General features: G+C 39.4%; 1 protein-coding gene across 3 annotated transcripts in view; it reads left to right on the forward strand.

Moving 5' to 3' along the window:
• LOC144733997 (paraspeckle component 1-like) overlaps positions 1–12,474 on the forward strand; it is a 92,122-nt gene that overhangs the window by 24,761 nt on the left and 54,887 nt on the right. For 2 of the 3 annotated variants that reach the window (XR_013588463.1, XM_078616027.1), the window contains exons 7-8: positions 2,213–2,270; positions 9,005–9,165. Coding sequence is in view for 1 of the 3 variants with exons in the window: in XM_078616027.1 (XP_078472153.1) it covers positions 2,213–2,270; positions 9,005–9,165 (219 nt within the window). In the remaining 2 variants the exon portion in view is untranslated. The remainder of the gene's footprint in view (positions 1–2,212; positions 2,271–9,004; positions 9,166–12,474) is intronic. The other variant, XR_013588464.1, reaches the window with a different exon arrangement.

Consider the following 12,474-nt stretch of genomic DNA (forward strand, 5'->3'; position numbering starts at 1 on the left):
TCAGTGGGTTCCTGTCAAATTCTTTGGATAGTGAACTTCATGGCTCTCTTTTCCCCTCTGTACCATCCTACAAAAATACATTATTTCACCCATGACTAATGTGTAAGAGATTCTCGCAACATTTTTCATGTATGTTTTCAATAACATTGAAAATTGTAAACCATTTTAAAATAAAAAACTTTTACAATGAAATTTTTTTTTAAACAAAATTTGTACCATAAAATTCCGAGCAACAATTGTCCATCTTACCTTCCAGTTTTTTTGCATTGCTTGCAGGTGAAATTAGGTGCCTAGGGTTTGTCTTGATCCCCGACAGGCATGCCGAAATATGCCTTGTAGGCCTCGCACATCTCCGCAGATGCTTCCACAGAGTACTTTTTCGCTCATGTCTCGATAAATTGGCCGCAGACATAGAAAAATTCATCTGCCGGGATTCTTGTAGCCTCTTGATGCCATCTCAGAACAATGCAGATATGTATCCACTTAGGCAGCTGGAACTAAACTGAACTGGTGGGCTTAAGGCCCCTGTATGTGTACTACTATTTATATTACTGGAAAGTTCTAGAACATTCTAGAAGTTAGTTACTCCAAGTTTACTCAGCACTGAATCTATCTGGAATGTTATGGAAAAATGTAAACTTCAAAATATCACTGTCCTGGTCACAAAAGCAAAGTTTGTGGGGAACAATAGCCATTTTCTGTACTTTTGAGGCATAAGCAATTAGGAAATAACACTTACTACCCAGGAACAAAAAAACATTTGTTACACAGTGTAATCAATCCTCTTTCCCCTCAATATTTGTAATACAAAGAGTTACCAAGTGTTTATAATGAAGTGCATTTTTTTACACTGGCAGATGTATGATTACTGCTGTCTCATAATGTTCAGTCTTTTGTCAATCCACTGCTAGATTAAGACCTCCCCATGCCATGTCAGTCTTAGGTGTTGTTTGCTCATATTTCATCAAGTTGGTTTTATTGGAAAGGGGGTGGGTGGTGGAAAATGACCAGTTCTGATACTGTTCACTGTGGTCAAGAATCCAACTTCATTAGTCAAGTTACCCATAGCGTGCTTTGCTAAATTCTGCGCCACCCCTTCATTTTCACGCACTGTAAACACAGGCCCTTAATTTCCTTTAATGCATACACACACTATTGAATAAGATAGACAGCTCTATTTGTGAATACAGATGTACACATTTTATATATTTTTTTTTAGTTGTATTAAACATGAAACGGTTTCCCATCAGATCTTGTGCAGCAAATCTACAAGTCTGAGTTAATATTTTTCAGATTTTGCCTGTCGTGGAAAAGCTTTGTTTATAATCGTCTTCTCTCAAGCTGTCTTTGAAACTAGGGGCAGGTTTTTGCACTTAAAAATGTCGGTGTTGCTTATTTTATTTGCATCTCAAAGATGTTTTGTCATCGGTGAATGTTTGTGTTTTTTTATGGTATATTTGAGCTGTCTACAAAATGGCAGTGATGGAAAACTTGAACTGTGAACAGTGCGTGGGGGTGCCCACTTGTATGGGAAATATGGGGTTTGGGTATCAAGTTCTCAATTTTAAGAATACAAATTTAGTCAAGGTGACTTCTATTAGATCAAAGAGTGACAAAAAATATGCTCTGCATGCAGTGAAAATACACATGCACACATCACTGGCAAAACACTAGACTGGGCACGGGCTAGTGTGCTGTGCACCGAGTAGGGTTTGCTTGTTTGAGTGGAAGGTTGCCGCAAAAAATGTGGGTTGAATACAAGCATCTATTGCCAAACAGACAAAAGCGCAAGGGGTGTTAGGCTGATTTTATTGGTTTAGATGAAAGTCATTTCAGACTTTCAATTTGAGTTTTTGTCAATGTGTAGACATGCGTTTCATATCCAAGGATAATGTCCATGTTGGTTCATTTTTATAATAGCGTGATGCATGTCCTTTTGTAGTGTTATTTTGTTATGGCAGTGCATTTATTATTTTTACCTATCTTTTCTCCCATTAACTTCCACAATTGGACATTTTGCATCATTATCTGAGGTGGATTTTTACATTTCTAGCCTAGAAAAACAATACTCTACCTAAAACTGAATAATGCTTCATGTAAAGTATAAGATGCCTTTAACAGTTGTTTTTAGATGCGATTTTTACAAAAGGAAGACTCCATTTCAACCCTTTGGAGGTGGTGAATGAGCCTATGAATTGATTTTCATTTACAGAGAGAAGGCGAGATGCGTATGACTGATTTGGGGGCCCGCAGCAACATGTCCATGACAGGTGAGTGAGAGTCCAGACACGGGACGCTGTGCTCTTAAATACACGCTTGTACTACTCCACTGGACACGCATATCCATGTCCTAATTTGTTGGAAATGCAGGTCATTAAATAAATTAGATGCTTTTAATGAGGCATTCTAGTGGATAACCTTGTAAGAATTTGTTCAAAGTCTTTTAAGGCCAGCATATAACAGATAATCTATTTTGTGATTGGAAAAAGCCGAGCACAATTATTATAGTCGGCCAAATGAAATAAAGTTTTGTCAGACATCGCCAACCAAGCTTTGTGGAAAAATGTGAACAGAACACATTGCAGGAGTGAAATTCAATTAACCTTGCATAGGACTTTAGCAGGTTGCGAGATTCCTGGATTCACGAGTGTTTATGCATAAACTTGGCTGTAGGCTATCGTCATCTGCACTTGATGATTTTGCTTTCTATTACAATTGCTGAATTGTAGGTATTTGTTTAAAAAAACTTAAACGTGTTATTAATCTGCTGGCTTAATACCAGGGAGAATATTGGATAATGGGACTAAATTGAGTTTGAAATATAGTTTTGCTCATGAACTTATGTTCCAAAAATAGATTCTGTAATTTGAATGATGTCATTACCTATCAAATTGAGAATAGCACAATTGGGAATGGACATGGTATAGTGTTCCAAAAGTAAACATTCTTCTTGTTGCTCTGGCTGTACCATGGTTTAAGTGTGACACACGTGCCAAGAAGCTCTTACACGTGTTCCCAAATAGCTATGCAAGCGAGCATAAATGTAATTTCAGTTATAAATATTTGAAATGACTTAACACCATAATCGGAAATTCACAATAGTTTTATGTTTTAATTGGCACGCTGAAGTGTGTTTTTGAAGAGGCATATTGTCTATGACAGGGTCATATTTAATGAAAATATATTGCATTTGTTGTATGCTGCTCTCAAATGCTTCAGCAACTCAAAGCGCCTTGCATCACATCTCATATCGAACGTTTGAAGGGGACCTCAGCGGTAGCTGTTGCTGTGCAAGTGGGCATGCCTGTCAGTAGGGGGCGATGATTGCTATGTGTAATGCTATTAGAGTAATTTGCAGAAGTTGTCATGTAAACTATATATTATTTTAATTATACCAGGTAAAGCCAACTGAAGGCACCTGGCCACAAACGATAGCTCAACGAAGTGGCTTATGTGGAAATTTCTAGCAGCCAGATACTCTTAAACGCATGTTTATTCTAAATGTGGAGGGAGAAACTGGAATTTCCCCGGAGAAAAATCCACGCGACCATGGCGAGAACATGCAAGCTACAAATATACAGGCGTCAGGATCGGGATCGAACCCACAACCTGCTGCATACAAGGAGAGGTAGTTAATTTCTCGCCACTTTGGCACCCCTAATTTGGACCATTATGCAGTGCATTACGACAGTATAGCTATTTGGCAGCTCCAAAAGGAATGTGGGAAAGCTTAGAGTCTATTGTTGGTAAGCCCTGCCTGTGGTTTGCCTCCATCAGTCTCCAACATTCGTTGTGCCCTACCAAATGAGACTTTATTGTTTTTCAATGATTAAGTAACTCTTAGCAGTAGGCAAAATATAAAGTTATCCCATATGCACGGTTTGGGTTTTTTTACATATTCCTCTAATTGTGTGACTTAATATACAATGAGGTGTTTTGAGGGGGTGTGCATTTGTTACACTGCTCTGAAAAAAATATGCTTTTGTGAAGGAACAGTTGTGAGCAACAGGTATGCAGCTGTACACATTTTAGTACATTGATAATGTTGAAAAGATGTGACATAAAAGTGACTACCTGGCTTTAAGGGTGCCAGTTTTTACAATATTTATATCAAAATATAGAATTTCTGTTGATTACCAAATATGAACTGGTCATATTTTGTGAGATTTCAGGGGGATATCCTTATTTTTGGAAATGTTCTATCTTCTCACAAGCACAAGTCCTCCACGTGTTTTGTGTCTTAACACAGGGTAGCTTGAAATGCACATGATGCGTGTTGCTGACATGGGGTGATGCAAGCAACAGCTCAGATTTCAGTTTGACTGGATCGTGCAGATATTGCTTGTAAGCCACATTTTCAAAACCGGTGCATAATGGTGTACACTAAAGGGTTGACAAGCTCAGTGTATTTGCTGTATGTATTAAGGGCTACTATACAAAGTGTGAACTACAGTAGAACTACACTTTATCCATGCTGAGACTTCAAAATAAGTTACATTCTAAATTAAATGGGAAAAGTAATATTAACTGCTCGCAAAGAGAAAATTTGTGTGCAAACAAAAAACTCCAGGTTGGTTTTTAGAACTTGACGTGGTTGATATGTTGTGATGGTTTGTCATTGTATGGGGCATTGGTCTCGCACAACCTAATTGTGCACAATGATGAGCTGCATCGTGAAAGTAGTCATTGACAATGTATGCAATGTCCAGATTCATTTTCTGCTCAGACACACAAAGCATTCGTGTGCATTTTGGCCTGTTCAGTGGCGTGCCATGCATGCTGTGGTCGGTGGTTGTTACTTTGGGGTGTGGCTGTATGGTTTTAATTTTGGCCCCACTGCCGAACTTTATTGGCTCATACTTGATACTGCATTCAAACACATTAAAGTTATCGCAAGCACATCTATGACTCAACCCAAGAAAGCTCCACTGAGTGAAGTCTTAGAAAGGTTCTGAATTGGGATGTTTGGCTAATTCCATTCATGCGTGCTTGACTTTTGGGAGGAAAGTAGAGTAACCAGAGGAACCCCTATACACATAGGGACAACAATCAAACATATGCATATATGGGTTCAATCAAGTGCTGTATTGCCATTTCCTGGCCATCTAGTAGCCCGGACATAAAACAGCAGTGGTCCAGACACTTGCCCATTTAAGTACTAAACAGGTTCAAACCTGGCACCTGAAATCTAATGATCAGACAATATCTGGCATCAACCCCAAGTGGTTTAGTATATAATACATGACCTCTGTAAAAAAAACGATTTGGCATTATGGATTACATGTCTCTAAAAATAACCCTCAGCTAACAATGAACAAAACGTTACATTTTTTGGGAGCATGGATTATGTGAGTACCAACATTAATTTTTCAAGTATTGAGAATTGTCTTCATTGTTGGAAGGTCCAATTGCTTTATCTTTACAGTTCAATTGTGGATACAGCCACTGAGCTATTGTGGGTGCTAGATTTATTCACTGGTTCATGATGTGTACTTGAGAAAGTTTTCTTGCTTTTGTAACCCATTGCCTGCTCTGTCATGAAGGTTGGTTTGCTGGTCAAAAATGTATCTTTGCATGAACCCTCATTTGCAACTTAACTCGTACGCCATCAAAGTATTCTCAATTTCACTGGTTGCCAGTCTTTTACTATCAATGACCAAATACTGATTACGAGACATAGGTTGCTTATTGGATCCAAGTATATGCGTTTCTATTCAAATTGTGGGAGAGTATTTTATTAATTGGAACAGGTACTCGTTTGATTCCTGTTTGGATGTCAACTAGTTTTGTTTACATTGTTTGTGGATTAACTGCAACCACATCAGAAATTATGACAAAAATATGGTTCTCGGTTTGCCGCACAATTAAATGTTTGGTAATAAAAAGCTTCACATTTTGAACTGAGAAATGAAGGGAAATACTGTTAGCACACTGGACTTGCAATCCAGAGGTTTCCGGCTTGATTTGGTCTGCCGGCATCGGAGTTTTGAAAACAATGGGACAAGGTTTTTCAATCTCCTCCCATCTTTTTATCCAGAAGGCTAAAATGGATATACCATGGTCGGTTGGTTGTTCACGCATAGTGGGATTACGTGTGAGCAAATCCAGCTCTTCCAAGAAGTCCTGTCAGCGTGGAAGTATAGACCAAATGCTCCCCAGAGCTCGAGCACAGGGTTTTCCAAACTCCAGTCCTTATGACCCACCATGTCGGAGCTAAGTATTTCCGTGTTTACCAATTTACCTTCATTCAAATGCAAATTCACTCGTTCCATGCTGCACGAACCCGATAATTGTTAAGCAGCTTGCACTGTCTGCGGTTAATTGAGCCATTGAGATCTCACTGTGTGTACACATTAATTACATTTTAACAATCATCAGGCATGTGCAGCGTGGAATTGGTTAATTTGCAATTGAATGAGGAGTAAATTGGTAAACGTGGAAAGCCGTATCTTGGTGGGTTGCATGGACTGGAGTTTGGGAAACCCTGCTCTGGTGGTTGGCCTGCCAGCAGTGGCATTAACAAGGGATTGTACCTGTACGTTTTAAATGAGAAATGATAGAATGTAACACGTGGTGCCTTTTCAACATTCTCACATTCCAATTCACATTTGACGAGCTTCGTCCACTCAACCCATCATCCCTCTTGGGTTGATGAAACAAGAACTACTGGTGTATGTCGACATTGAGTTATTTTGAAAGATTTGCCTCCATGATCGATATCTGGGAATTGCCCCACCACTTGCTCATGATTGCCAATATAGAAGAGCCCCTACAAAGAGTGTAATAGTTATGTTTGTTTAAAAAGTAAAATAATTCGAATCAGTCATTCATTAAACTGTGGTGGCTTTGACTTTACCACTTCATGTAGCCATCAGCTCTCATGTCAACTAAATGCTCACAAAAGGAAGGTTTTCAGTTGGCACCCACATCTAAGAAACAGCACAAATGCAAAGTCAAAAATTTATTTGGTGTGGAATTTCCACTACTGGCACAAATTTGCTGATGGATATGAGCAGTTGCTTGTATTCATGTTATCCTGGACATCTTTTAAAAAAACAGCTTCATAGCTCATCTGATTCTTCCAGTCTCAAAATACTGATTCTTCGTTGTGCTTTCTGAAAGGGTTGCATTGAGATGCTCTGGGCCCACTCACTAACTTGCTCACCCACCTCTACTGGACATAGCTTCATAGCTTATTGGATTCCTCCAGTATTAAATAAAGATCAGTTTAACACGTAGGCTTTCGCGACCAATATTATTTATAATTAACGTTTTTGGGTTAGATCGCGTTATTCATAAATGTGTCGTAACCCTCCACCACCAGACACGGCCAATCAGCAAAAAAGTGTCACGTTGACAAAAGACAAATAGTTCACCGCTCGGTGTGTTGAAGCGTGAAACCACAACATTTACGCTTCAACACACCGGTGGGCTAAAGCAGTGAACTATTTGTCTTTTGTCAACATGACACTTTTTTGCTGATTGGCCGTGTCGGGTGGTGGAGGGTTAAGACACATTTATAAATAACGCGATCTAACCCAAAAACGTTGATAATGATTAAATAAAGATTCTGATTCACTGGCTAATGTGCTCAATAACTATCCCGAGCATTGTGGTTCAGAAAATCTAAAGAGTGACTAGTGCTGATGGGGCTGTGTGATGGGCTAACTATAACCAAGGGGCCAAAAGAAGGCGGAGAGAGGTTTATTGAACCAAGCAATCAAGGGTCATGATACCCTATGAGACTTGGTAGAGCAGCAGCAGCAACACTAGGTCTGCCACATGAAGCTCAAAGTGAAGTTAAATCTTTCCAAATAAACCATAGTTGCAGTTTGGCCGCAGATGAATCGTGCGAAATGGGCATTGTTTTAGAATAGCTTCATGTCATTTTGTGATTGTATATTTCGCACAGAGGGATTCACCTTGCACCATGACGACCATCATTCTGAGTCAAACCAAGACTGGCAAGATGGGAACAATTTTTTAATCGAGGAGCTTTGAGAAACGCTCAAGTGCCCTTATACATCCTCTTTATGCTCTACTTGCGTTGTGAAGGTGTTTTTGTTGAACTCCGGGGTCTAATTGGCCAATCGGTACATGGTGGATGAAATCGCTATCACTCGGGTAAATCAATAGTGGGTCATCTCATGGTTCGATTAGCCACTGTCATGTTAATGTGACATTTTCACTGCTTGATCGGATCCACAAGTGGCGATAAGCACCGCACAGCATTTCGTCCAATATAGAGAATACACATGTATAGTTCCGCGGTTTGTGAGTACGTCCGAACATTCACAAGTCCAGTGGTTAAAAATAATAACGTCTTATGGCGGTTCGATCGTAAGTGAGGATGTCCGTAAGTCGGACGTTCGTTTCTTGGGGACTGCCTGTACTTAAATACATTTACACTAGTCCATTTCAGTTATATAAAGCCCGTGAACTATCCGTTTTAATGAGTATTCTATTTATTTATTATGAAAAAATTGGGTTCATTGTGGCACAACACGTGAACTGGAATATTGATTGATATTGGAAAATAGTGACAATGGACTAGATTAATGAAATGTAAAAGTAACCACCATTTAATGTCCATTTAAAACCTGTGGTGTTTTTCTCAGTTCATTTTGTTTTCTAGGAAATGCATGGGTCTCCCTGCTTGGCCAATAACACAGGAATCACTCGTGCCTAGGCATCACTCCCACCGAGATTAATTTATTTGTTAATATTCATTTATAGCCTTATTTTTACCATCTCATTTGTATTGTTGACAGATTGTTTTGTTTTTGCAATTCCATTGGCTTAAATGTAACATTTGCATACTATTCGCTTATAATTTGCATCACGTTTAAATCTATTCTCGCACGCACAATTTCGATGCCCATATCGTGAGCGTGAGAATCCACGTGAACCGATCCGTCCTCCTTAACGCCGCGCAGCGTCGGGGGAAGGGTGTGCACGGGGTGTTTTGGAGTGTGCATCGTGTGGTGTTCGGTGTGTCGTCTAGATGGGTATGGGCAGGCTGTGACGGGCAACCAGGGCCAAAACGCCATGCTCGGCATGAATTACCAGCAGCAGGCTGGGGCAAGTATGGGCCAGGCGGGGGCAGGAGCGACCGGAGGGATGGGCAGCCCCATGATGGGCTCGGCCAACAACGGCATGGCAACGGTAATGTATTCATTGCATCCACACCAGCACTTTGCACACACTGCACAAACTACGGAAGATCCACTGCAATGTGTATGCACTATTACCTGTTCAGGTGCCATTGCATATCCTGCAATAATACATGCTGAAGATTGACACTTAAAATAATACTGCAGTGTTCCAGATATACATTCACCGTGGATATTTAAAGACCAGCACGTAATCTTAAAATTCTTTTTTTTAAGTTCACTTTAATTCACCACAGCTGAAATGTGCCGCAAAATGACGTGTGTGACGACGTCCTTCAATGTACACGTCGGCATCATACTCGGTGGCATCCTACTCGGCGTGTGTTTTATCACATTTGAAAATGAAGCAGTGGTGAAAGAAACGGGGAGCGTTTGGAATTCAGCCATCACAGTACAAACCTATTGTTGGGTGGAGAATGGAGGATCCTGCGGGCATGTATTTCGTCCATGTGACTGTATACGCGTTAACGTAACCAGATCAGTGTGGGTTCAGTTAGATTGGATGAGCAGGAGGTCAAGCCTCTGGCTGAATATGATGCTGATGGTTGACGGTAGTTTTAAAATGTGCAGTCTTTGGGCTTTTTTTGCAACACGATCAAATTTGACTATTAAAAACATTCTATAAAACCACCATCTCAATTAATGTAAGCTCTTGATTATTGCAGAATTATTATTTTTTGGATAATATTAAGGCTGTTTCTTTTTCGTAAAGTGTTTAGGTATGTTAAGCTTTGCCAATTTTTGACTTCACGTATTTTTTACATATATACTGCTGAAGAAGAGTACACACAGCTGCCAACAGCCATGAAATTGGATCATAGGTCCTTGCCCCCCAGTGTGTTTCATTAACTTGTCCTGCAAAAAACACTTTATGCTTTATATGCAATTCCTCGGCTTTGCTGTGACAGTATATTTATTTGGGAACAACGCCACCATCGACCAATGTGGACAACATTCACCGTGCCTTTGTAAAAATGTCTTGTGTGTGGTCACACACCTCAAAAAGGTGTGCCCAATTTGCTGCCTCAATCTGAAACCATAAATGTTTCGCAACTCTATTGTGACTGACTAAATCCTTAATAAGTTTTTAATCATCACGGTAGTTAAAATAATGCAGAGTAAACAATGCATTTCTTGTGCACCTTTTTTTCATTTTTACTTGGCACTAGGTAACTGAAGCTGGCATGTTATTAACAGGCAGATTGGTTCCTTGCAATTAATTAATCTATTACATTGACAGGAAATGTAGGGTTTCTCCAGTCTAAAGTGTAGATGATGGTCGACAGTAGATAACTGAATATTATTTAAACTGTACACTACCGTTTAACTTTGTACAAAACACAATTAACTTCATTTTTTTGTGGAATATTCAATTTTGTTTCTGGAGAAAGTGAGGCTTAATTTGACATTGATTTTCTTTGGAACAGCCATACATACCACCATACTTGATTAGGGAAATGTGCATTATTTTGGCAAAACAGCCTTTCGAGGATTGAGGGATCCCATTTGTATCTGAGAGCCAATTACATTTATCTTTATTAGCGTGTGATATATGCATATCCAAATCATCGGTGCAATATACATTTAAGTATATGGAGTCAACCTGAAGGTGATATTTTTCCTTAAATGGATGCAATGGATTCTCAACTTCGGAACTTAAACATGGATAACTTGACATTTAATTCATCTTTTAAGAATTAATTCTGGGGACCCAAGAGGGAGATTCGTCACCACATGCAGCTTGCTATATGTGTGTAAAACTGGGGTTGACACGAGATGGTGACATCCATGACACAGCCAATATTCAATTAATAAAGTTAAACATTTAAAAATGTCCGAATATCATTACGGCATGCATATATTTTCTCAGATTGTGCTACGGGTCTCATCATGATGGTATCCATTGAGCGCGCTCTTGGAGCAATGTAACCAAGTGTTGTAGAGCTGCCTCTGAGGGTGGTCGATATTTTACCGCTTCTGAAATCCTTTGACCATTTCAGCTACAGTAGGGGGGCGCACCACCCTAAGTGCCCTGATGCGGGGACACACCAATGTTTTTTTTCGAAAATTCTGAGATCTGAACTTCAATCATTGGTCATTAAGCCACATGGCCTTCTGTCTGTAAAATATTGTAATTTTAAGCCTTGAATCATTTTGAATGAATTTTTCCTTGCACGTGAATGTACCAATGTAGCGAAGCGGCTGAATTATAAAATATTTTCCTTCCCACGAGTTAAATATGAATCTGTGGTCTGTGCCTGTTATTCACATGGCACCAGCTCATGTCATTGGTTTTATTGCTATTCAGTTTGTGCGCCTACATTGGGGGATTTAGAGCTCTTTCACGTGTTTGCCTAAATTCTTAGCTGGAAAATGATAAATTGATGACTTTAGGAATGCTGATTAGCACAGGGTTTTGGAGTGTTAGGTCACGATAGTTGATCCGAATCAGTGACCTCTCTCCCCCTGCTAAATGACAGCACCAGCCTGTGGTCACCTCACCTACAGATTCAGAAACTCGGGATTGGAATGTTAGTAATTAATACGTTGTGTTATGTAGTCGTATTTGCATTTAATGTGATGCACGTACAGGATAGGCATCACTGAAGTTTTTGAGACTCAATAGGGAAACTGGATTTTATTATGATTCCAAATGATAATGGCTCAAACGTCACAACTGCTTTATAAAAGAGTTTTTTTTTCGGTTAAATAAAAACTCCCAAGAGTTAAATGACAATTAGGATCCTTACATTTCAGTCAAAGCATTCATTGCTTAGTATGCTTATTGTGAAACACCACAACTGGGAAAAAAGTCCGAGGCTGACTTGATTAATTGTCTGCCTTGTTTTAATGCAGTTTCTTTACGTAAAAAAGGTTGATTATTTAATTGTATATTGGTAATCACCACTGTCCATGTGCAGGGAAATGGTATGTGAGCTGTACAATGCGCAAGTGCATATACAATGACTAGTCTAAAAGAGTTGCCTATTCCATGGATTGTACTGTGATGGCTGTTTAGTGAGGGTTGGCTGTGCTCAATTAGATTATCCCATGCTGTTTGCTGTGGTGTATACATCATGCTTTGTGCCCAAAGTACCATGATATTCTGGGTTTTGTTACTGAAGACCTTTTAAATTGATATTAAAAATGACACAGCGTTTTACCATTTGAACAAACTGACAGTATATTTACATTGAATTGACATTTAACGTCTTTGGGTATCTGGTTGAAATTGGAATACAACTTCATATGAGAGTCCAAAGTTGTACGATGAACAGATTTTTGGACTTTTTCCTTGTGA

Source organism: Lampetra planeri, chromosome 49 (assembly GCF_965212315.1).
Source record: "Lampetra planeri chromosome 49, kcLamPlan1.2.h2, whole genome shotgun sequence".
Classification (NCBI taxonomy): Eukaryota; Metazoa; Chordata; class Hyperoartia; order Petromyzontiformes; family Petromyzontidae; genus Lampetra; species Lampetra planeri.